We start from the raw sequence: 25,261 nt of genomic DNA, 5'->3' as shown, positions 1-25,261 counted from the left end.
CAATGGTTGGGATTATTTTTTTTATTTTATTTTTTTTTTGCAGAGCAGCTTTCTCATCTAGTTTTTAAAATCTTTCCAGTCTGAGGTGAGGTGATCAAAAAATTTGATGTTGCTGAGAGAAGGCAACTCCTTCGTGTAATTCGAGTTGCATTCAAAACAAATCATCACCTACAACCACATTCCTTTTTCCGAGAATAGCTGGGGAACAGTTGATAACGCTAATCGTTTGGCTGTCTTGAATGTACCCTGCACCTCAACGTCGGGATTAATTCTTTCTTCCGAGCCGGCACTTTCAATTCTAATATTTACGTTTTTATAAAACAGTTCACTTATAAATCACGAGAATAAAATGAAAAAATATATACACTTCGTATTTGACGTTATGACGTTATAAAAATATGTTAGCAGTCATTATTATATATTATAATTTTACAGTCTAACGGGTTATTTTGAATGTGTCGAAAGATGCGAAAGAAAATCCAAGCGAGAGTGGGTGACATCGTTCAGAGACACGTCAACTACACGGAAGAAGGTGTCTGGCCAACCTGCTGCTGTATTTATTGCTAATATCAGGCTCACAGTATTGTCGAAATGGGTAAGTGTTTAACACAGTGGTCGATAAAATATATGAAAGTCCATTTTGTGCCTGTAATCTGCGTATGAATGCTTAGATACCGATATATTTGTGTCGATTTCTCTCAACACGCAGTGTGACTGTTGCCAGCTAGCTAGCTAACGTTAGCTATTTACAGTGAACATCGTGCGTGGCTCCTTTAATGTTTTCTGTTCAGGCTGTTCAACCTAAATTGTAATCTTTATTAAATGTTATCAGGGAATTATTAGTAAAAAAAAAACAAAACGTATTTCCTGTCCATGTTATTATGCCATGGTTTGCTGTAGCTAAGCTAGCCCCGGCTACCTTCCTCAACCACCTAAATGATACTGAGAAGTCACAAGCCATTCCCTTAAAATTAGCTTAATTTTTATCTTTTCAGTGAAATCTATCGTTATTTCTGTTAAGAACAGTTATAATGATTAATTTTGTCAAATAAATGGATGAAGACAGCAAGAAGTTTATAATTAGATGGCTCAAACAAATGATTGATCACTAAAAGTGCATTTCCTATGTAGCCACAGATGGAAAGTTTTTTTTCCTTAGCGCTTAACATTTCCTCTCATGTGTTTCCCCAGGTAGTTTCTTCTCTAGCCTCTTCTCTGGCCTTTTTGGCAGCAGGGAGATGAGGATTTTGATCCTTGGTTTGGATGGTGCAGGAAAAACAACTATTCTCTACCGGCTACAGGTTGGAGAGGTCGTCACTACAATCCCCAGTATGCATTATTTTGATTCTTTAAATTCACACTTGTGTAGCGTTTATTCCTCATCTCACACAATCAGTGTATCTAAACTATAAACGCATAGATATGTTTTAATATAGAGGTGTGGGAACAATCTATACATGTGCAGTTTTCGATTAGATGTAACTGTATACGTGCAGCCAAGTGCTGTGGCAGGCTCAGCAAATATGCAGCTAGCCTAGCCAGGAAACCTCTTTGTCTAAGCAGGATCAAAGCTGGTGAGGGAGAAAAACAAGTTCAACTGGCTCTAATGCAACAAATTTAATCATAGCTAATAAAGAATGCAGTAACATCTTTGTCATGTGATAGCATTCCTCCCCCACCAGCACTGAGTGAGCAAAGAAATCAATTTTGGCAGCTTGTGCACGAGGATATTGTGAGAAAAGCAAACAAATTTGAAAAAGACATTCGCAGACATATAGGCCATGTACAAAGTGGGAGTGTTTTTACCATGGTAATGGAATGAAAACATATTCTGGTTGTCTATGGGCAGGCTTCACAAACTTAGCTTCATATTATTGTGTTTTTGGTCATCTGTCGGCCTATGCATTTTAAGCAGTGTTTTAATTTCTCTTTTTCTTGTTGACTATATAGGTGCTCAGTATTTGCATGTTTACCATTCAGAGTGGTGGTGGCTATGTCGTGACAAACTTTAATGTTAGACATTATGGTCATTGCTGGTTGTTGCTCATTTATGGATCTTTTAGGATTACCACTGATTAACAAAATAACGACTGAAAACTACCATAAATGATTTAGTGAGCACTGTACATTCAGATAAGACAGGGCTGAGACTCAAGCTCATGTCCTCATTGCCAGTGGGTTCCTCTCCACACAGCAATCGGCTTCAATGTTGAGACAGTCGCATACAAGAACCTGAAGTTTCAGGTGTGGGATCTTGGAGGACAAACAAGTATCAGGTAAGTGTGACAGAGTTCAAATGAAACTATGTGGAGTAAGAGTGAAATTCTTCACACCATGTTGCGAGAGTTTTTTTTTGCTACTTCAATCTTATTTTCACCTCACCCTTTAAAAGTTTTTACGTTTGTCTTCATGATTTTCTCTTTCCGCCACTCACCTGCTCTTTGATGGACCCTCTGCTCCTCTCTCCTCTGTCTGACAACTTTTCTCATCTTCTCTCTGATTCACAGACCCTACTGGCGATGTTATTACTCAAACACAGACGCAGTCATCTATGTCGTGGACAGCAATGACCGTGATAGGATGGGCATCTCCAAGTCTGAGCTGGTGGCCATGTTGGAGGTAACTGCACTATTTATCATTTCAGACTGCACAAAGTCAGATGTCAAGAGTATTAGATGACAAGCTGGACCATTTGTGCTAGTAATGTTTAACACTTAAGTTCAGAGTGAAAATTCTCAAATATAGGATAGATTTCTATTACATCGAATGGCATTTTCCTCTTTTTTTATTGTGAGTTCATATTATTTGTTTGTTAAATTCTGGTGATTGACAGTATATCATGAAAAACAAGAACCACATTTCCTTAAAAAATAGCTGTGGTCTTGGTTTTCCTTTTTGCTATCATGACATTGACACTTAGTGGCCATTTAGCAGGTCTCTGACTGTACCAGCTGGCAGCCTGGTAATGTGATAAAGATTCTCTCCTTATGTTGTAATTTTGTGACTGCTTCCTATCCAGGAGGAGGAGCTGAAGAAAGCAATCCTGGTGGTATTTGCAAACAAACAGGACATGGATCAGGCAATGACGCCCACTGAGGTGGCAAACTCTCTGGGCCTTCCCGCCCTCAAAGACAGGAAATGGCAGATCTTCAAGACTTCAGCCACAAAGGGCACAGGCCTGGACGAGGCAATGGAATGGTAAGCTTGGCTATATGTCCTCAAAAGTATATACATGTCATCAATATCAGTAAGTAATAAAAATCAGTAAATTTATTAGTCAGGAGTAGGAAAAGCATAACATCTAGACTGATATTTGATGGGATGACAGAGGATACATTTTTCATAGTGAAAGACCCAAAAAAGATTGAACACATAAGATATTTTAACATCTGAAAGTCACTATGAGAAGAACTCAAGAATTTCACAACATTGCTACCTCTGTTCACAGTTTCTTTGTACTCATATTGCGCAACACGTTATCTGTTCTTTGGGTTTACCAAGGCTGAATTTTATTTGCTCTCCGTCCTCGTAGGTTGGTGGACTCGCTGAAGAGTCGGCAGTAAAGGCTCTCCCACTCACTCTGTATATACTCCTGACTTGTGACCCTTCTGTATGAAGCCTTGTGACCGACCCCCCACCCCCCAATATCCCACTTTCCTTTGGAACACTGTTGTCACTCCTGCCCAGCTTGTACCTACCTGAAGCCTTGACCAAGCCCTCCCAATGCCTTTTAAGCCTGGAACTGAGGAGCAAGGCCTGCAGTAACATCTGGACACCCACAAAACACACCAAACCCAAGTGAAGGATTTAGAGATGACTAGGAATGCAGGGTAAGATGACCAGCAGTTAACCTGTAGTATTGCCAGTTTTGTATGTTGTGGAGATGCATCCAAATGACAGCTGATTTACACATCAAACATTGCTCATTTGCTGAATTTGTAATAGTGTCAACATTAAAATTAGAATTATCAAAAGCCCATCCACTCCTCTTTAGCATTTCTGAAAGCATGCATCTTCACAGGACATTTCATCGGTCAGCTAATAATTTCCCAAAGGGAAATTCAGAATAATCTACATTTAGTGAAACTAGTGAGCCTACTTCAATGGTAACCTGAGTGCAAACAGCCCATTAAGATCCAACAGGAGGCAGCATTTGCCCATTAAAGCACAAACAACTGACATCTTGAGTTTCTGCTTCAGAGGTGACATCCTCACTGAGAAGCTGCTGCTACGCGTTAGTTTGCTTAATTATCCTTACAACAATTATAAGAAACCAATGTTATTTATAAAGTTCTGTCTCAAAAAGTCTGCTGACTGTATGAAATGTTCTGATTAATTTTTGGAAAATTGCCAAGCCAAATTTAATTTAGCTTCAGCCTGCAAAAAAATTAAGAGATTTCTCTATATCTACTATATGTCCTCCAGCCAAGAGTTACTGCAGCCTGGGCTGTTTTTGTACTGAAGTCAGGAAGATGCAATGACATGAATTTCTACTTTTTCTTCCTAAACATTTATGTTGATCACAAGTTTTTTAAATATATTGTAGTGGAAAGACTTTTTCCATTGAAATTCTCGACTGCAGCTTTGGCATATTAGTCATTTAGTTATTGAACACTAACTGTATGCTCAAAGTTTTGTGGTGGCGTATTTATATCTGCTTGTACAGTGACATTGATTCTCAGTAAAGATTGCCATCAGTGATTGTACCATTACTGTGTTAAAGTCTTTGATTCTCAAATTACAATACGGAACAAATACCACAAAGTATCAGTAAAAATTTCAGATCTATTTTAATTACAAAACATACACTAACTGAGCTGGGTAGAAACATGAGCACAGTTTTATACTCTGTTCACAGCAGGAAAATAAAAGGATTCCAGCTTTGTTCTGCAATTTATATAAAGTGATTAGTGAACAGAGACGCCCTGGTGTGCAACAGATGTTACATTGTTATTTTTACACACAAATGAGGTCTATCACCGCCTACATTTTCCTTACACATTTAGGACACCACCAAGTAACATCCACTGTCTTTTTCCAGCCCAATCTGATGTTTTCTTTGTCAACGGACATTTTAGTTACAATAGAAAAAAAATCATTATGTAACATCATAAGGTGAGACTTGTGGAATTTGTGGCCAATGTCCAGCTAACCACAGCCTGCTCACCTGGCCAGCTCCAGCAGATGTAGCCTCCCAGATGGCTCACTGCACCATGGCCAGGTCTTTGAGAGCATGGCTCCGATGCTTCTTTGCTTTATACCCCGGCCGCAGGAACTCAATTTTCCTCTTTTTGGCTTCAATTTTGTTCCTGTGCTTCTTGAGTTTCTTCTTGGCTGCGATGTCTGGGTTAGCTACCGCCTGGGAGATGGGCAAAGAGGACAAATGTAAGACAGCTGCAAAGAATAGTGTTATATCCCTGTGCGCCAACAAACATTGTGTTTGTGTGCTTTGCCAACATCATTACCTGCATGGCTCTGTGTCTTTTGCGTGCTGCTCGCCTCTGGGAGAACTCCTTTTGGACAGCAGAGAAGGCCAGGGAGAACCTCTCCAGCCCCACTTTTTTCTTCAACAGCTCGATTAGTTCTTGTGCCAGGTTCTTTAGTGTGGGGTCTGGACAGAGACAGAGCAGGGGTCAGCTAAGCAGTGATGATTTTATCCATTGTCCCCTGGGAAAAGCTGGTCAAAGCATACATGTGCAAGGACCTTTATTCTCAAAACACATAGGAACAGGTACCTTGGTCGGCATAGGTGCTGTCCAGCTCTCTGTACAGAGGTGTGATGGTTGTGGTCAAGTAGGGGCCGAGTCTTTCCTTCCCCAGGTCCATGGCAATGGCTCCCAGGAACTTAAATACACAGGTTCTCTGTGGATGTGAAAATACACACGGCTTAAGGAATCATCTTCATCATATCCGATCCAAAATGACCAGAACATGATCTAAATATGCATTTTTAACTTTCCATCTTGTCAAATTACTATAAGAGATACATTTTGCTGCTTTAAATTCCTCACTGATATTGGACTCTCTACATAACAACAGGACACTGCTGATTAGAGATGAATTAGAACTTTGTTGGTAGAGACATCAGTCAGTCCAGATTGCAAGAGCAGGACATGTGACCCCTCATGTCAACAACTACCTTTAAGGGAACTTTGGGTGTGTGTGCTGCCTCTCTCTTGGCCATTAGAGACAGTTTGTTCATCAGCCACAGTAGGGAAGGAGGTCGATCATCCTTGTCATCCTCTTCTTCCTCCTCTTCCCTCTCCCTTTCCACCTCCTCCTCCTCCTCCCCTTCTCCCTCCATCTGATCTCCATTCTCCCTCGGCTGCTCCTCTTCTTGCACTGGTTCCTCAGGGGAAGTGAGGTCAGATTCGGGGGAAATGAGGTAAATCACCTTGCCGACATACAGCAGGTTCTTGATGACCTGCGGATGGAGCATAGCATGTCCTTCAGTAAAGTCATGCAATTTGCTGAAATCATGAGAAGAAGTGAAATGGGTGTGTTTAGGGACCTGCTCTCCTGAGGCTGTGTCCAAGAACTTGGACTGAAGCTGATTGCAGAACGATAATGCCAACTCTCTCATCTTCAAGTCGCAAAAGGGGAAAGAAAAAAAAAAAAACAGAGAGAAATGTACTTGAGCAAGAAGACAATACAAAATGCAGAAATGTCAACCAACGGGTCGTTTCAGTCACCTTCTTGTCTAGGCTGCTGGTGATGAAGGCTGTGGCAACTGGCATGGATGGAGCCGCTCCACCTTCTCCTTTCCAAACACTGATCAGCTGTTCTGCCTGATGAGCTGCAAACAGCTGGCCAAAGAGCTGGGAAGCAGTCAGCCACACCCAGCAGTGAGGATGCCGCAGGTGGGCTTCAATGTGACCTGAGGTGTGTCAGGGACAGAAATTTGTAGTGTCTGAGTTTCCGCGGAATTTGGCTGTGTATGAAAGTAAAAGAGCAGCTGAGTGTGTTTTGCTTTTACCCCAGATACAGAAAAGTGTGTCGTGCCATTTGCTGAGCTCCAGCAGGCCGCAATGCTTGCCAAGTTTGGTGATGAGAGTGAGATAACTGAACAACAGCCTGTCTGCTCCTTTCTCATCCTCCTCCTCTTCAATCTGAAAAGCACAGTCACAAAGAGGTTTTTTTTTTTTTTTCCCCTTGTCTATCCAACCTTGTGGCCAGAAAGGATGAGAGCATGTCGACAATTACATCTTCGTAGTTGTCGGGGTTGATCCCCTTCTCCAGCAGAGGCAGCAGATCTTCCAGTTGGCGGGTAAATTTCTCCTCCTCCACCTCCACAAACAGACCACATATCACAGTGCCCAGACGCCGCACACTCGCCTTCGGAAAAGTCGAGAGTTTGAAGTGAAATCTTATGCAAAATAATGTTCAAACGGTTTTGATACTATTTTGGCTGAAAATGTTTTACACACACTTTAGTTCATGTGTTACCTTTTCCGCATTCAACCAGTTGTTGACAAAGGAGTACAACATGTTCAGGCGGTTTAAGTCCAACTGGGTCAGCAGGGTCTTAATGACCATGGCGGCCATTTTTTTACAGCGTGCTGAGTCATCATTGACAACAACCAAGGCCAGTGGGGCAAAGAACAGACCACAGTGTTTGGACAGCAGTTTCTGAGGAAAAAATAGTAGCCATTGTTAAAATTTTAACATTCATCAAAGTCAAACATCATTAATAAATATGATGGGGGATATGTTTGTTTTCATTTACGTAGATGAAGTGAAAGACCAACAAAAACCCCTAACACAGCTGAGGTGAACTGAACTCACCTGAGGGAAGGTCTGGAAAATGTATGCCAGCATCTCCAGCACAGACTCCCTGCCTGTGTCGTGCTCATAGTGCAGCTGGGCCACCACAAAGTCCAAGTGCCCTCTCAGCTTCTTCCCCAGGGGGTAGTCCAGCAGGTATTTCAGATAGATCTGCACAAAACAAGCACTTTACTTGCTGCCTCGACTCAAACCAAGAGACTCTTAGGACATTCAGACATTAAGCAGCAGAGAGGAGAAATAAAGTGCATCCTCTTTGTGTTTTTGTGAGTTTGTACCTGTCGACAGTGGACTCTGATCATTGAGTTGCTGCCGGTGACTGACAGGTTGGAAACTTTCTTCATCACCTCCTCCATTTCTGGGACAACAAGTTTCCTCGACAGAATGGCCTTAGAGAAACAAATTCATATATCTTTTAAAGAATCATTTTCCTTAATCTGTTGTCCTTAAACCTGTAATATGCTTTGATCCTCTTTGTCCTGCATATCCATAGAGCACAAAGAAGACTGGTTACCTTCAGCAGGCCAAAGGCAGTTGCCTGGCGTGACTGATCATAGATGTCCTCCTCAGCGTATCCCAACAGCACTTGAAGCTGCGTCTCGGAGATCTTGTTGCTTTTCACATTCTTCACCAGAATGCTGATTGCCTGTGAGACAAACAAAGCCAAGCAAAGAAATAGATCAGTCTTCTTTGCAGCTTTGCTAATTGAACGGTGAAACAAAGAAACAACAAGACGATAATTGGTTAGGGTTGCTTCATGTGGTTGCATTGATTCCTTGTATCACCTTGAAGCAGTTCTGGACTAGTTGGTAGTTCTCCCCGCGGGCAGCTCCAGCCTTGGAATAATCCTTCAGCAGAACAAACAGCTGCTTGGTCAGCTGCCCGGCGTTCTCCGCCACTGCTGGTAGAGGGAACTTAAACAGGCAGGTGAACGCCACCAGCGCCTCTGTGATCACCTGGGAGTGAAGAGAGATAGGACAGGAGCAAGAGTTAGTGCTGAAGTTACTTCTCAAGTCGGGGTGACGTGTAAAAATAAAAGGCGTGTACCTTGACGTGCATGGAGTCAAGGCAGTCCAGCAGCAGGGGCACGAACGGGTCCAGCATCTCTAGAGCTAAAGGATCAGATGAAGTCACTTTGGATCTCTTCAGACTCAGGTGGAGCAGCTGCAGATCAGATGGATTCATGTGATTAACTTTTTTTTTTCTTTTCTTTTTTTTACTCTCACCAAGAATCTATTTTACCGAAGGAGACGCAACACAAGTTAACATGATCCAGAAAATCTTGGTATGTAAAGCACATGCTGTTTATGGTAGCAAACCATAAAATATGTGGTCCTTTGAATTAACTATGTAGGACATTATTCTCCTGTGCCTATGTTAGGACAAACACATAGGAATAGAGTAGTAGAAACAGTTCATCACTACAAAGCGATGCTGATAAAAACACCATGAAATATGACTGAAGACAACTCTGAGTGATGTTTACCTTGAGGCCAGCGTCCACCAGGATGTGCATGTTGGTTTGGCAGCTGACAGGAGCTTTCTGAACCCCTCTCTTTGGGGTTGGAGGCAGGAGCAGACAGCTGGGAGGGGGCAGCCTCGGGTCAGGGGGAGGCCGTGTCGAGGATTTCTCTCTAGAAGCGCACAACCATACTCAGTGTTATAAATAGTGGATACAAATAAGCATTAACATGACTGTTGTAATGATGAAATTGAACTAATCTTTGTACCGGTCTCTCTTGGTGAGCAGCGGGAGGCTCTGGCTGACCAGGCCGTGGCTCAGCAGTAAGATATCCTGAGGAGTCATGCCCCCATTGACAAGCAGACCCAGGACCAGTCGCCGCAGCACAGCACTCACTCGGTTACACACCTTCAACTTGGAGGAAACCTCCAGTATCTGTTGGGAGATTGATAGACAAAAGTTTTGGAAAACGATTTAATTTGCTGTTAAAATTGATTTTAAACATGCGCTTAAAGACACATTTATGATGGCTTCTGCATTAAATATGCAGACTTGCACTTGTTAATCTAATGAAATCCCTCCTCACCTCCTTCAGAGGCAGTATGAGCTTGGTGATGCTCTCCCTGCTGCAGAACTGGGCTAGCAGCTCATAGGAGTCCATGCTCTTACTGTGCCGAGCCTCCATCAGCTTGGAGACGATACCCTTCACCTCCTTCTCCTCCGCCACCGCCCCAAAAAGCTCATTGTTGAAGATCTAGCCGATGTTAAACAAAAAAGGGTATAAAAAAAAAAAAAAACAAAAAAAACAACAAAGATTAAGATCAATGTAAATTCCACTGGATTACAGCTAATCAATCCTTAATATAGTCTGCAGTGATATGGAGTAAAGTTCTTACATCGATGAGCATGTTCATGCATGGGTCCAGGTCACCGCTCTTTAGGGATGGACTGAGGACAGTCAGCAGCTGGTAAACTGTAAATGTCAGCACATGGACCTGGAGGAGAAGGCACAGACTGTTAGAGACAGCATGAGCACATCTTACAACAATGATGTGTCACTATCAAGAAAACCAACCATATATTAAAGGGTGTAAATTACATCTGATAACATTTAAATGTTCCCATATAAATGGTTGTTAAATGAGTCTAAACAGTTTTTACATACAGCATAAAGTCATTGCATTGAGGATGCTCCTCTCTGCAGTTTCCTATATATTTCTGTCTGTGTATGTGTGCTCTTGCCTGATAGCCCTTGACTAGGATGCCCTGCATCTCTTTGAGCAGGTAGTGCAGGTATCTGTACCCCAGTGTCTCGATGATCTTCACCAGAGTTCCTCTTGCTACATCACGAATTTCCTGGAAACGGTTCCTCAGCAGCACACAGACTTTGATCAGGACCCTGAAGAAGGCGTGCACACACAAAGATTTAAGAGCAGAAGAAGTCAGTACATGTCATTTCTGAAATGTTACTGTCTGCTCCAAATAATACAACATACTTAAAAGAATGTCACATTTGTACAAGAGATAAAATATTTTCCGTTGGCTTTTCCCCACAACAGACGAGCAACACTCTCACAAACATGCAGTTCACCCAGCAGCGTACCCAGGCAGGTTGGCCTCCATGATGTGCTGGGGCAGGGTCTGCATCAGTTTCACCATGGCGAAGGCTATCGGTATCCTCACCACCTCCTCATCCTTCACGTGCTTTGACTTCATCGCCTTATGCTCCTCATCACACTTCATCTGGAGGACACACACATTTTCACTATTGCACCACTGCATTGAGTTTTCAGAGCACATTCCACGTGTCAGTTGTGTGTGCAGGGTGCACCTTTGCAGTAAGACACTTGTGAAGGCGCGGCAGCACGCTGTCATTAACAGTCTGGTGGATGGCGCTGATCAGAGACTCCAGCTCCTCTTTGCTTTGCGGCAGTCCGCTGGCCACCACAGCCGCTTTAGCAGCCACTGGTCCCTTGGCTTTGGCAGTGACCGTTTCCTTCGAAACACCATCCTTTCCTCCATCACTTTTCTCCGTTTCCATGGGAACGTCAGATGGAGCAGCTTTACTGTCAACCTCCATTTCCTCCTCATCGTCGTCACTTATGTCTGATTCGTCTACTGCAGCTTCGTCCGTGTTATCAGCATCAACTGTGACGCTCCCAGCTTGTCAAAGATGGGTTTCATTTAGCAGGTTTTACACAGAGATCAAATTTGGGAAGCCACAGAAGATTATATTTAGTCACTCACCTTCTCTGGCCTTAGCTGCCTCCATTTCTCTGCTGAGGGTCTGATGGTCAAAATGGAAAGCCTCCAGGACTGTGATAAGTAAACTGGGTTTGGCGGAAACGGAAAAAAAGAAGAGCAAGGGGAAAGGAAGATATTTATGAACTGCTTGAATCATGAATTTAAAAAGATAATTAATAAGGTAAACAAACAGGAATCCACTTGCCGATGAGAGACAATTTAAAAGCCCTACCTGACAGCCAGTTTCTGCTCAGCCTGTGCTGTCTGCAGGATGTGGATGAAGTGTTTCAGGTAGTAAAGGTACTTAGACCAGGTCAGTCTGCTGCACACTGCGCCCACCACCTCCACTGACGCCGATATCATGTTCTCATGCTACGACACGGGGCAGGATAGTAGTTTTTTTAAAAGTTCTCTCTCAATCAAATGCCTCAGGTAGCATTATGAGTGTTGATGACCCACCTTGAGCATCTTTTCATCTAGCAGGGCCGTCATTGCGTATGGCATTATGTACTTCTGTAGGGAGCGAGATGTCATCACCACCTTGCCTTCAGTCAGCTGCTTGGCCAACTTCCTCAGTGCCCGACCCCGACGGTGGATCTAAACAGAGAGCGAAATGTTTGTCTTGCCTGCACAACACTTTGGTAGCCGGGGAGAGAAGAGTTCTACCAATTTCTATCTTACCTGGATGTGTTTCATGTGCTCAAAGAAGTCCGACTCTGGATCGTTGTAGTCTGTGAGCTGCACAAGATCTCTGAACTCTTTCCTGGAGGGAAAGGCCTTAACCAGGCAGGCCAGCACAGTGGTGTATTCATTCTGCACACTCTGGTAAAGTAGAGGAAGAAATTTTGAAGCATTATGTTTATTATAGAGATAATGACTCTATCTAGATGCTTCTATTGGATGAGGCCAATGTGTGAGTATGTACATCCGTCTTGCTGCGGAGTCCACCGTGTACAGCATCCAGTATGGTGTGCTGTACAATGTCCCTGTAGATCTGCTCTCCTGGTCCGACCGTTGCCAGCTTGTCAATCACTCCAGACAGACACAAGGTGGCGTTGTCTGCCAGCGACATGTCGCCAATCTGCATCAGGGAGGAGACAGTTCATGAAAATCCTCCTATTTTACAGCCTTCATTTTGGACATCACATCTGTAATGAGTATCTGCTGACCTCATAGGTGTGGAAACAGTTGTGTATGATGGTTATGATATAGTCCATGTCCAAGGTCTGCATTTCTTTGACACGCCGGGTGGCGTCTTGGAAAGCCATCAGACGCACATCGAAGTAGATCTCATCCAAATGTCGACTGTCAAATGCGTTGAGCTGGAGAGCAGGAAACGGTAAGTTTGCCGTTACGTACTGTAGCACTGTGAAGCAGGTGAATCTGACCTCAGAGAATAACATGTAAATAACAAAACGTCATGCAGATGTAATAAATGACCTTACCTTGGCTGCTAAATCTGTGATGTATGTGAGTGAAGGCTCCAGATCAGACAGAGTCTGAAAGCATAGCAACACAGGATATTTAAAGGCTCTCAGTTCTTTCACATCAACATTTAGAACAACTACAAATGCGAAACTCCAAGTATATTGTCAGTGTGGGATTTCTATCGACAGCATTGACCTACGTCTGCACCAAGTCAGCCCTCTAATACTGGTCATAATCAGCATATTTATGAATTCCCATCCATCGGAGGCTGCAGGGGGGCTGGCATCCCAGCTGACATTGTGTGAAGGTGGGGTTCACCCCGGACAGGTGATCAGTCTATCACAGTCTTGATAAAAAAGGTACATTCACACTACAGGCAACGTAGCGTCACCAGCTAACCTGAAAGTACATGTTTTTGGGCTGTGGCAGGAAGATGAAGAGCCACACAGAAAGGCCCCAGCACCTTTGGTTTGCATGAGGCACCAACCCTAACCACTGTTCCTCCATGCCATGATGTAATTTGTGTACCTGGATCTATAATTCCAAACCTTTATGGCTTGTGACCCATTTAAATGACTCAAAGTCTACGTTTGATCCCTCACCTGAGCTTATTCAGTTGAGTTGAGGCAGAGCAGTTGAAAGAGGGATTTGTGCTATTTACAGGCTTTCAACCAATTCTTTCTTTTATGTTGTGTGATCACCTGGACTCCCCTGAGATTTGTTTTGGAGCACCAAGGTTGGAAATCACTGTGCTTTATGATCAATATCACAGCTTTACACTATATAAATACACTGTTGCAAACCACACCACAATTAAGACTTGGTGGTGGTAACAGTAACCATGACTCTCCATCACTGTGTGCCTGTAATGACAGTATGTCCTGCCGTACCTGGAAAACGTTGGTGAGGGCCTGCCTGGGAAGCTTGTTGTGGATGATGGAGAAGAGTTTGCTGAGAGGTCTCAGGAAAGCCGAGGGCTGCTCACACTGTCGCAGCAGGTTCTGCACAGTGGCCAAGATATCGATTTCTGTTTCCTGTAACAAACACAAGGTGATTCAAACAACTAGTAGCACGAAGACATACAATCTGGAAGAAGCTATTTTTATGTGAATTTTTTCCTTTTTTTATTTCTAATGTTGTTGAAACAATGATAGCGTGACAGGAAATGACGATCATCGCACTCAGAAACAACATGGAGATTCGGTTCACGTCATAAGGAGAAAAAAGTTTCATGGAACTGCTCACAGGGGAAAAAAAATTAGTTGTTTGTCTTACTTGCTGGTTGTTGCCTTTCTGCAGGTAAGGTAGCAACAGGCTGATGAGCACTGAGCTCTGCTCCTTGTCACTCACAAATTGACTGAGTCTGGAAAGCAGAAAGCACAACATAAAAAAAAATAGTAATAAGACAAAGCAAACAGCAAACAAGCAAACATTAAAAGAGAGAAACATTGGATACAATGAAGACAACGAATGAATCCTGTACTGTAACTCACTTGGAGAGGATGTTGAGCTCTTTGGCCACCTGCGCTCTGAACTTCTTCTTCTTGAGCCTTTCAGTGTTCCGTACGTTCCCGCTGAGGTACTGCAGCAGGGTGGAGATGTGGGGCAGCAGCAGTCTGGAGCCCTGAGTTAATGACTCTGGAGGAAATACAACATGTACGTCTAACTGTGGCCAGAATCTGATCTAGCAGAGGCGTAGCATTAAGATAAAAACGGAAATGACTGGTGAATCAAACTGGACCTTGTATTTCAATCACACCAGCTCATAATGTTCTAACCTGCAGTGAGAAGGGTGCCCTCTCCAGGCTGTGGGAACACACTGTCATTGACGATCAGGCCCGTCTCTGTCTCCGATTCAACAAAGTCTTCTGTTGTTACTAGAGACTCAGCTATGTCCATCACTATAGCAATGGTTGCTGGGGAAACATTCTTGGAAGAGAGGAGGGCAAAGACATTTAGGAGGACATCAGACTCAGGGTGGTCCGGTTTGTGCTTGGCCAGAAGGGGGAAGAATCTGAGAAATAGATAGACAAATTACTATTTAACTGAGTGGATGAAAACCATACTACCTACAGGTTAACACGGCTGGTGGCACAAGGAATAGATGGCAGCAGTGTCAGGAAGCTGATGACACTGACCTGGCATTTTTGCACCACACATGGATGAGTTTCATCAGAGGTGTGGGGGAGTAGGGGCTCTCTGTAGGGAGGCGACACACCTGTTTAAAAAAAAATAAAATAAAATAATTTAATTAAACACAGTAACATCCAAGCTCACCACGAAAAAGTTGTTTGCAACACGTACCTGGGGCCAGACTACGGCCTGGAAGACAGCATCCAGCTCCTCTGGGGTGAAGCTGTAGTTGTCAAAACTATCAAAAAAGTCCTGGATCCTCAAGATGCCAAGTCTCCTCAGGTTCTTCAAAGGACCGATGCAACCTGGCCTCAGCTATAGAAAAAAGAAAAAGGCAGAACTCAACACCAACAAAGCTAAACTCACGTGTACACGTTCAAGTGATAAAAAGTGTAACTGACACAGACACGACTGTGTTGTGATTTATGTCGCTGACAGTCTTTGCCATCCACTCTGGACATTTTAGGGTACATCTTGAAGTGAGAAACAGTGAAATCACATTATCAGTCCTCATCCTTGTTACCTGGTCCCTGTTGTCAAGGGCAGTGGAAACGGAGGCGGTGACACACAGCAGGATCTGCAACACTTTAGGCAGATTGCTGTGGATGAGGTGGCCCAGTTTGTGGATCACTACGTTGATGATGTTCAGCAGGCTGTGCTGACGGCCCAGTGGCAGGATAGCGCCCACATCTGTCTCAGCAATCGCCCTCTGCACGGCTGCCAGGCAGGAACCTGAGGACACAGCACAGGAGAATATCAACAAGGGAACCAGTTCTCAGGTTCTTTTGGTTTTTGTTTTTTTTCCCCCATCCAGGTCTCAGTATATGCAAAAAATAAAGATATCACATCAATGCATCAATTAATTTTGTGTCACCTGAAGATTTATAAAATGTAAAATCATGCAAACCTCACATATTTCAGATAAGAGGAAAATCTCTCACACATTCTCTAAAATATTACCTTACAGGTTAATTATTGGGTAAACAAATCTCTTTCACATGTTTCAAATGTTGAGTATTGTGTCAGGAGGTCCTTTATATTCTACCTTGGCTGTGATGTTGGACAGGCTCGAGCAGCAGGTCGATGAACATTGCAAGCTCCTCAGCCTGGCAACCTGCCAGGAAACGCAGAATGATGGAGGACCGCGAGGCTGAGGCGGCTTTCCCCTGAAACTTACTGCCTGCTTTAGTGCGCAGACGCCCAAACAGGATCCTGTGTCAAAGATGAACGAAGCAGGTGACTGACAGAATAAGGACGTTTAGATGCTTCTGCTAAAGCTCTTTACAGTATGACCAAAAAATAAATAAACAAGGAAAACATTCCAATTATCCAATTGTGTATATTTGTACATAAAAAGCAAGGAGTGAAAATAATGTAGACAGAATACAATCCCCATAATTTATTTATTCACTTATGTATTCATTTAAGAATGCGACCACCTAAGATCATTTCTGAAGCTTTGCTAAAAAGGAAATATTGGCAACACAGTGCCAACAGCAGAAAAAGGGCTGATATAATGTACACCACCAAATAAATCAAATACAAAACTAATATTTAAAAAAAGGTCAACAGTGGAAACGTGGGTGACAGACTGGCTGGGCCCTCATCTATTGTACATACTTTCAGCTGATTTCTAGCAGACAAAAAGAAATGAAGTTATTAACTTTTGTCTTTGTGTATTTTTGGTCTAATATGTAACCAGTGGTTGTTGCTTTGCAGTTCAGTAAGAATACTCCCAAAATTACTTTCTTCTTTAGTTTGTATCCAAAACTTTAGGTTTGGATACAATTTCCTGTTCATTCAAGCTACAACCAGGAGATAGTGATCGCAGCTGAGCATGAAGACTAAAAGGAGAGAACAGAGCTGTACATTTTTTTGTGAAAATGAAACAGACAGACGTGAGAGAAGCTTCAATTTTATCCAAAAGTAGCATTTTCCAAAATGTTGCACTAAGCAAAGGAATCAAGTCATAAATGTTTCTGATTCTCACAACAACTCATTTGTCCAACTTCAAACCTTGCACGTGCATTACAGAAGACCCAAGGCTGAGATGTGGGCAGTGGAGCAGTTCAGCAGTTTGTAGCAATTTAAGGCTATTAAAAACAAACTAGATGTATTAACCACTAACTGCCGAGCCGCTGACCCAATGGAATGTGACCTTTTTTTGCTTCTCTTCGGAAAGCTGCCAGATGAAATATCACACTCCAAACAATTAGCCCATACTGACGGAAACATATCACACTTTGAAGCACTAACACATGCACAATACCTCATGAGTAGTGGGATCAATCTGGCTCTGTGTGAAGCATCAACCACTCCTGTCTCCTCAGAAATGTTGAAATGCACAATCTCCTCTTTAAAGTTTTTGTCTTCCAGGAGCCTCTCAAGATTCTCCCTGATAAACACAAAGGTTTAGACATGAGGGCACAGAGCTTGGGACTGATAATGGTTCAATTTAGTAAGCAGAGCAGAAACTAAAACTTAAGTTAAAGAAAATTAATTGTCAAACATGAATGGCATAATAAGCAGGAAACACACAAGCAAGACAAGAAAAAGCAGAAAGGAATGTTGTAGAGAAATCAGGTCCATGTGACATGATGATGCTGAACAAAGAGCTACTCATACGATCATCTGTCATGTAAAACTTCCCTGGAACCTCCTGTCTGTCTGCAGGTAGGCTGGAAGTGCAGTAAGTGGATATCTCAATAGCAGATAGCTGGGGGGGGGTAATAATGTCAGTGGAAGTTAACATTCCTGAGTCTGTAACCAAAGAAGGCTGCTGACGAGAGCTGATCGTCAAAGCAGCTCACAATTACCCCATTGAGGAAAAGGGACACAGTGGGAAACTGTTGCTGCCACAGAAAACTAATTACTGTGCATTTGTTTTCCTGTTTTCCATCTGTCAAGGTGATTATGGTAGTTTTCTTACTTGTATGGCACTATGCTGGGGTCTTTGTATGTGAGAACACATTCCAGCGCCACTCGCTGAATCTGCTGGTCCTGATGGCAGAGCAGCTGAAAACAGACAAAAAAAGCTCAACCTTTCAAACTGTCGACTAATTGAACAAATTCAAATCGGCCCAAACTCCCCACTCTCTTTTTACTTGGCCAGAAAACATTAATAATGTGTTGAAAAGCACAGTGGCGTTCCAGCGTTCGGTAGCCACATATACCATCATGTGTAGAATCAGGGTTACCTGGTTATAGAGCTCACTGAGACTGCCCTCCAGGTAGAGGGAACGAGGATTGGTGAATTTGGCAAACACCTTCAGATGGGCAATCAGCTGTCTGTGGGTGAAAAAAAGAATAAAATATCATTTAAGACGCTGCATGTAGAAGATTATTCTTATGGTTTAGGTCATCATAAGAACTGTTGCTTTAAGCCAATTCATTCTCAGTGGCCTTGCCCCTTTCATCCTTGGAAAATAATGCACATACAGGAGATGATTTTGGTCTCCTTCAACTTCTGAGGGAAATACCTGGTGGTTTAGCTATGTTAACCTGCTAATGTTTCATCCTAACTTTGATGTTGAGCAGTCAGCACTCAGTGTGTAGTTGATGTCTTACTTGGCAGCAGCTCTCCTTGGAAGGGCCTTCTTCTGCTGTGGGTCTCTCTCTTCCACATCCTGCTCTTTCTCCTCGTCCTCCACAGCCATCCCAGAATCCTCTATGGCAGCATCCCTCTTCTTCCTCAGGTCCTGTGTAGGTGCGACCAGCAGGTCGGCAGGATAAAACTCATTCCTGCCAACAAAAAGAAAAGATAATGGAAATCTGCTACTTGCAGTCTCAAAACACAAATCCAAGTTTTTGTCCTTTGAAAATGATCAATGAGACGACTCCTGAATTTTGATTCTTGACTGCTGAAACATACCTGATGAACCTGAGCAGCAGTGGGCTCAGTTCTCGGCTGCGTGGTTCTACTCTCTCAGGAAACTGGGTCATGGCGCGCCACAGCAGGCTGCGGAAGTTGGGGAAGTCTGTCCTCTCGTTGGGGTCGCAGGTCAGCTTCAGCTCCTCCAGGAAGAGCACCCCCACATCCCCACTTTCAATGATGTCACAGCCTGGCTCACTCTGGTAACTGGGCTCTTCTTCTTCATCATCATCTTCATTCTCCCGCAGTTCTTTTTCTATGACAAAGAGGGTATTTATTTAACTATCACGTTTTTTTGTTTGTTGTGGCTTTTCTAAAATCTGTGCATCTAAAATAGTCTCTGGTTGCCCCAGAATCCACCCCCAAGCAGGCAGCCTCACCAGCAAATGCTGCCACCATCTCCAGATGTTCATGATAGACTGCCCAGAAATCCTTATTGTCCATCCCTCTGGCATGGGTCCTGAGAGAGGGAGCAGCAATTTGCATCAAATGGAATCAGTGGTAATATTTGCAGTGTTGATTTTTGCAATGCAGACATAGTTCTGCACATTAACTGGGTTTCAGACATACAATACGGGGATGCACTTGTTGTCCAGGATTAGAGGTTTTCACCTTATATGACAGACTTCATGCTTCAAATTAAAAATACCATATAAATGGAAATGAAAGCTGTGACAGGATCCTTTCATACTCACACAAGAAGTTCAATGACTGCGTCCCACAGCGGCCTAAAGTTAACAAACAGCATAGCAATGAGGTATCGTAGAGGCACCTGAAAGAAAAGAGTGTGATGGCATTATTATTTAAATTACTTTAAATTAAAAAGAGAGCTGCAATGATTACTTGATTAATTGAATTATTAATCAACTATTTTGATGAAGATAGTTGAACATAGTATGAGTTTAGACATTTTAGATATCTATACAAGTTTTGATCAACCAACCATTCATAATTCCCCTGTAACTTTTGCCAGTGATTGAAATCCACCTTAAAAAAAAAAAACAAAAAAAACTCGGAGTCCAAATGATGAAAGAGAATTCAAACAGCGAGGACTCCTCTCTGTACCTGTTGGAAGGTGCCGGCTGGCCCCTGCGGCAGACTGCGCTGCACCAGGTCGTGCCTCAGCTTCCGTAGGTGAAGCAGCTTCTCTCTGTAGTCCTGAACTGAAGCCGGCACCAGCTCTGCCTGCAGGCAAAACGCAAACACCGGCTGCACCTCCACATTCTCCTCACCCTGAACACAGAGAAAGACAGAAGTACGTGAGCTTATAGTTTCTATAACTCCTCTGTTTAGTGCAGTTTGTTGAGAATCTGAAGTGAGGGCTGTACCTCCGTCTGTGGAGGAAGCTCTGCCTCAAACTGAGAGAGAATCCTCAGAGTCAGAAGGCGAATCTGAAAGTAAAAAAATCATCCAGCAATAAAAGGTTAAGAAAAGTTTAAATGATTTTATTATTTAGAATTTTCTTCAGATAATCTGGATGTATGTTTTGAAGTTTCTCTGTATCTCAAGGGATGTATTTTGCCTCGGCTGTGACCGAAGACAAACCTTAGAGATGTTGGAGGAGAGGTTGGCATGCAAAATCCGGTACAGCTCCAGCAACGCATTGTGTGATAGATGCTGGGAAACGCCACTGACTGCCAGGCGAGTGTAGTAGAGGTCTCCAAGCAGCAAGGCAGACAGGTCTGTGGGATACTTCCTGTGGTAATAATAATGAAAAAATAAAATTAAATACTATATCCCTCAGTGTGATGATTAGGGCCTTGAACACGCCGTGCAGCACAAACCTCAGGATTGAAGTGATCTTCTCGACAGGAAACAGAGAGAGAAGCTGGGCGGATCCATCCAGACTGAGGAGGCAGCTCAGAGCCTGTCTGGCTACAAACAAGCCAGCTGGAGGGTGAAGGAGCAGTGACAAGAGGGGAGAGACTCAGTCAGTCTACAGAACAACAAAAGCCTTGTTTGGTTAGGTTTATTTGTAAGTTAAGTTTTCAGAGATCTCTATGAGGTCACTGGCTGCAGAAGTCCATTCCAACAATTAGCAAGAGGATTTTTATTTTTTGTTTATTTATTTTGTGAAAAATAAATCTGGGGCTGCTGCTGATTGTTTTCATTAGAGATTAATCTTATGTATTCATTATTAATCCAAAATTCCCAAACCTTTCCCTAGCTTTTCTGTCTCAATCTCACAAAGGAGGCGGGTTAAGAGAGCACACACTGCTGGCACAATGCTGGCTGGAGCCAGTGGTCTGCAAAATTAGAAAGAGAAAAATACAGCAGATGAGGAAAAGTAAATAGACCTTTCAATGATCCATGCATGTAAAGGAGTGTGAGGGGAGGAAAGCAAGGAAACATAAGCCACAGCAACACTTGCAGCTTCTGCTGTGATATGGTTGTGATATTTGATGACATTTCTCTGACCTAGATAGCTCTTAGGTCTACTTAACATATTATTTTCATATGAAAGGAAATATTATTTAGTTAATAACCAATATGGAGAAAATGTGTGATAACACAACAGTGTTGTGTGTTACCTGAGGTGGGGCAGCAGCATCAGGGCGGTCCAAGGCAGCGCCAGGTCAGTGATGGACTGGTTCTCCTCTTCTGGAAGTCTAATGAGAGACAGCACCAGCTCTGGCACTGCTGGCTGCTCTGATGTCGCACCACCCTCCTGACTTGCCTCCTTACAGCTAAACACTCTGCTGGAGGACACCAACACACTCAATTCACAGAAATAATACTATGACGTATATGTAAGGCAGGCAAATCCTTCTCATGCCTTTCTAAATTCAACTAGAATTCAATTCAGTGAGAGTAAAGTATTTGAGGTGTGCTGTGTTATCTAACCCTGTGGTCTGCCCAGTGAAGAGCAGTGGGTAGGTCTCAAAGGCCATGGAGCCGTCAGTTGGGGGCGGGGCTTTGGCAAGGATGAGGCTAACCAGAACCTCCAGGCCGCAGTGGCGAGACAGGGGATCTCCACAGCTGAACAACCCAGCAGTGAAGCGCAGCAGGCTGGGGAGGAAGAGCTATAGGACGGGGGAGGGAAAAGACGTTATCAAGACACAAGGTGAGTCAGAAGCAAAGGAAAATACAGAATATATCACCATAAGACGGCTAACCTGCTCAAACTCTTTCATGGTGAACATCTCCTTGGTGAACTCCAGGATCAGGTCTTGTCCAAGTGTGCTGCTAAACACCTGTAGAACAGAGCAAAGTCTGATAAACAGGCCTACACGCATATTACTGACCTCAAAGCATCAGAGTGAGATGTCTTTCTTCTCACCTTTTGAACTATCTCCTGGATGAGTGATTTTGGAAGGCTGATGTTTTCCCCAAGCAGCAAAGAGGACACGATCTGGAGGAGCAGGCGGGCACAAGGAGCTGAAAGAGTCGAGCTCTGAATCAGCTGCAAAACTGTCTGAGGATGCAGGAGAATAAGATGATGAAAACATGATGCGAAAAAGGACATGACACAAGATCATTCTCGCTTTAACGATTTCCAGGTACGTAACAAAATCTCACATCTTTTCTTCGCCTTACCTGGCAGGTGGCCTCGGGTTTGGTGATCTTGGCGCCGTCTCTGTGCGACACCAGGGTGTGGAAAATAAACAGCAGCCTCTCCAGCTGCTCGGTTGACTGCCCGGCCTCCGCTCCCTTTGCCTTGAGGACATCCAGGACGTCCACCACACTGGCCTGCATGAAGGGACACGCCACCGCCATGAGACAAGATGAGACAGATAACATGGATCTTGAAGAGCAGGCAAAGTCATGTTCAAGCATGATTGCACTTATCGAAATTTGGAGATTCTGATCAAGTCCTGCATTACCTGTAAGGACTCCCATAAAACCAGGCAATGCTCTCTGTCAATGTGATTGGCTGCTGCCTGGGCCATTTGATCCAGAGCTTCCTTGACAGTATCCCAAGGCAGAGACACTCCTGCGTTGGTTGCAGGACCAAGTTTCCTCAGAGCCACAGGGAGAGCCTGGGGAGACGGATGCAGAGAGGAGAAATAGAATTAGGATCAAACCTGTCTCCCATAGTAGGATATAACCAAATGATGATGCTCTTGATTTCTTGAATAGCAGACAGCTCTCTCTCTAGCCTGAACGGTACAGTATTTATTATTGTGGGGCTGTTATCAGCAAAACAAGGATGAACTCAAGTGTGATTGAGTGTGTATCTTAAAAAAAAAAACAACAAAAAAAACAAACTCACATTTGCAGCGCAGGTGTGAAACATATTTCTGACTCCTTTACACATCTCAAACAGCAGCTGACCCGCTCCCTCTGCCTTATCAGGGTGCTGCTGTAGGTCTGAGAACATATGAGTCAGCAGGGCATCCAGATCTGGCACCTGTGGGGGAGAATACGTCATGAATTCATCACTGACCACTGGAATATGAAAAGGACATTTTGTGGTTACTGCAAAAAACTGCAATTTAGAAAACTAAATCCATCCCAACAGTTGCAAACAATCAAAAAAAAAAAAATTGCCACCAAGGAAAATATAAATTCATGTTTTGTTTCTGATCACAAGGAAGTCACCCACCTTTCTCATCAAAAAAGAGAAGCTCTCTGCTGCAAACTTGCGGATGTGCTCCTTCTTGTGAGCCAACAGTGTGCTGTACAAACTGTGGGATGGATAGAAGCGTCCAAATTAGACTTTCATGCAGCTTTTTTGTATATGCCACAGTACAATAGTACATCAGGGCTGCAACAGGAAATTTAAGTTTCCTGGCCGTAATACGCGAGCAATATTACATAACTGTTTAAAATCTCTTTTTCGTTGTATCAAAAAAATGTTAATTGAAATTAAACTTCTTTACAAATCTCTCATATTTGATATATCATCTATAGAGCAGATGGAAGAAACCAGGTAAAGTGAAAAACATATTCACCAGGAAAATATATGACTGCAGTTTATTTTTTCACCTGTAGATGTTGGTCATGTCCTTCACCATGAGCCTCCACAGATACTTGTAGAGGTAAGAGAGGCAGGTGAAAGCCCACTCCAGGACCTCAGTGTCTTTTGTGTCCAGCAGAGAAGTGATGAGAATGAAGAAGTCAGGGAAGTGAGGGTAAAAGTCAGCCTGCAGGTCTCTGGCCAGCTGAACGACAAGGCTGGGGGGGCAGAGAGACGCATCTGGAGTCACAGCCATGCAAACTTTCATTCGTAGCAAAGCACCGAAAAGCTTTTCCTGTGGGGGAAAATACAGGTCACACGAAAAGGACTCACTCCAGCAGGGGTTGGTAGGCCAAACTGTTTTTGACAGCCAGGTGTGTTTTCAAACTCTCCACTATGGCGTTCTGGTGGAAAACCAGCATGTTGAATGACTGGCTCTTGTTGGCGACCTCCTTTAAAAATATTTCTGTGGAGGCAAAACATGAGTTTTACATTAGCTGCAATAACACTACAGTACATAGCCTTAATACAGGATGATGATAAGATATTTCTTATATTGTATACTTACTGAAATGTTCTGTCAAGTTGAGGTCTCTCCATTTTGTCAGTCCTTCTGAAAAGTATGTTTCTACTTCCTGCATTGAGAGCAAAATGGTCTTTAGCAAAGGTAAAAACAGGAGTTTACTGTATAAATATAAAGAAATGTACCCATGCAAAGTGTAACTCAATGACTTTATATACCTCTGCAAAAGATCCAGTCCTGTCAATGCGATGAATGACATTAATGTTGACTTTGGCAAGTCTCTCAGCAAAAGTGAGAAACTGAAGGAGACAAATCAAGAGCATTTAATATTCTGCCATAGTTTCCAACTTTACAAGTTCTAAGATAATAATATGTCCTATCGGAGGGAGACGAACAATAATTTCCTCCACGTTTAACAGGGTCACATTACAGTCATAAATTATTTGGTTTCCACAGTTTTACCCCCTTTTTATCCCTCACACATTCAAACAGCATCATGCTGCAGTGTGCGTGCTCTCACCCTGTAGGTGTTCTCTGATTTGTGATACGAAGACTTTGACTTGATCTTCATCTTTGCGTCGTAGTTTGATGAAAAGCGGGTTGACTTTCACAAAGTTGAGCCCGATTAAAGAGAGTCATGAAACCTATGCTTTGCCTTTTTTCTTAGCTGATCCTACAACTGTTTACACACACGCCGACAGCAGGACGCCGCCATGTTGAACAAGGAATTGTGGGATTTTTTTTCTATCCGCGTGTTGAGCGTAGAGAGGCGAGGAGGGGCTAAGAGAAAAATCCTCCCTTCACTTCCGGCTTCGTTTAGAGCTTCACACCAGTCTGAGATGACAAACCTTTCTCAGGAAATATTTTAATAAAGAAACGATTGAAAAAAATACATGTTTCAGTTCGACTTGAAACTAG

At 43.2% G+C, this 25,261-nt stretch overlaps 2 protein-coding genes across 4 annotated transcripts; one reads left to right on the top strand and one right to left on the bottom strand.

Annotated features, from left to right (window-relative positions):
• Nucleotides 1–465: 465 nt before the first annotated feature.
• arl1 (ADP-ribosylation factor-like 1) lies at nucleotides 466–4,710 on the top strand. The gene is made up of 6 exons (XM_029494716.1): nucleotides 466–595; nucleotides 1,192–1,329; nucleotides 2,195–2,276; nucleotides 2,508–2,619; nucleotides 3,020–3,198; nucleotides 3,533–4,710. The coding sequence occupies exons 1-6, from the start codon at nucleotides 592–594 to the stop codon at nucleotides 3,561–3,563; spliced, it is 546 nt and encodes a 181-aa protein (XP_029350576.1). The 5' UTR covers nucleotides 466–591; the 3' UTR covers nucleotides 3,564–4,710.
• On the bottom strand, nucleotides 3,465–25,022 carry utp20 (UTP20 small subunit processome component). 3 transcript variants are annotated; one of them, XM_029494712.1, is made up of 61 exons: nucleotides 24,864–25,022; nucleotides 24,562–24,642; nucleotides 24,389–24,455; nucleotides 24,154–24,286; nucleotides 23,850–24,038; nucleotides 23,467–23,548; nucleotides 23,134–23,271; nucleotides 22,745–22,900; nucleotides 22,458–22,610; nucleotides 22,201–22,335; nucleotides 22,037–22,114; nucleotides 21,765–21,943; nucleotides 21,452–21,619; nucleotides 21,078–21,166; nucleotides 20,705–20,810; nucleotides 20,466–20,616; nucleotides 20,249–20,311; nucleotides 19,986–20,153; nucleotides 19,616–19,692; nucleotides 19,301–19,380; nucleotides 18,921–19,176; nucleotides 18,617–18,790; nucleotides 18,247–18,337; nucleotides 17,979–18,064; nucleotides 17,319–17,444; nucleotides 16,095–16,261; nucleotides 15,573–15,781; nucleotides 15,221–15,364; nucleotides 15,055–15,134; nucleotides 14,695–14,930; nucleotides 14,410–14,554; nucleotides 14,192–14,279; nucleotides 13,807–13,950; nucleotides 12,934–12,987; nucleotides 12,658–12,810; nucleotides 12,414–12,569; nucleotides 12,170–12,310; nucleotides 11,948–12,085; nucleotides 11,721–11,860; nucleotides 11,492–11,574; nucleotides 11,076–11,407; nucleotides 10,848–10,987; nucleotides 10,487–10,643; nucleotides 10,141–10,239; nucleotides 9,831–9,998; nucleotides 9,513–9,679; nucleotides 9,269–9,416; nucleotides 8,830–8,946; nucleotides 8,568–8,738; nucleotides 8,297–8,428; nucleotides 8,061–8,171; nucleotides 7,786–7,935; nucleotides 7,447–7,629; nucleotides 7,204–7,335; nucleotides 6,977–7,109; nucleotides 6,693–6,877; nucleotides 6,512–6,583; nucleotides 6,140–6,424; nucleotides 5,736–5,862; nucleotides 5,466–5,611; nucleotides 3,465–5,359 (listed from the first exon to the last, which is right to left on the bottom strand). In XM_029494712.1, exons 1-61 carry the CDS (start codon nucleotides 24,912–24,914, stop codon nucleotides 5,204–5,206), a joined length of 8,466 nt encoding a protein of 2,821 aa, XP_029350572.1. In that variant the 5' UTR covers nucleotides 24,915–25,022; the 3' UTR covers nucleotides 3,465–5,203. The 3 variants fall into 3 exon arrangements, with proteins under 3 accessions (XP_029350572.1, XP_029350573.1, XP_029350574.1); XM_029494713.1 differs by having other exon boundaries at nucleotides 5,204–5,359; nucleotides 21,452–21,616; nucleotides 24,864–24,914; XM_029494714.1 differs by having other exon boundaries at nucleotides 5,204–5,359; nucleotides 21,452–21,607; nucleotides 24,864–24,914.
• Between the last annotated feature and the right edge of the window lie 239 nt (nucleotides 25,023–25,261).

This window comes from Echeneis naucrates, chromosome 23 (genome assembly GCF_900963305.1).
Source record: "Echeneis naucrates chromosome 23, fEcheNa1.1, whole genome shotgun sequence".
NCBI lineage: Eukaryota > Metazoa > Chordata > Actinopteri > Carangiformes > Echeneidae > Echeneis > Echeneis naucrates.
The sequence above is the reverse complement of the archived record's forward strand: the minus strand, read 5'-3'. Positions and strand labels throughout refer to the sequence as shown.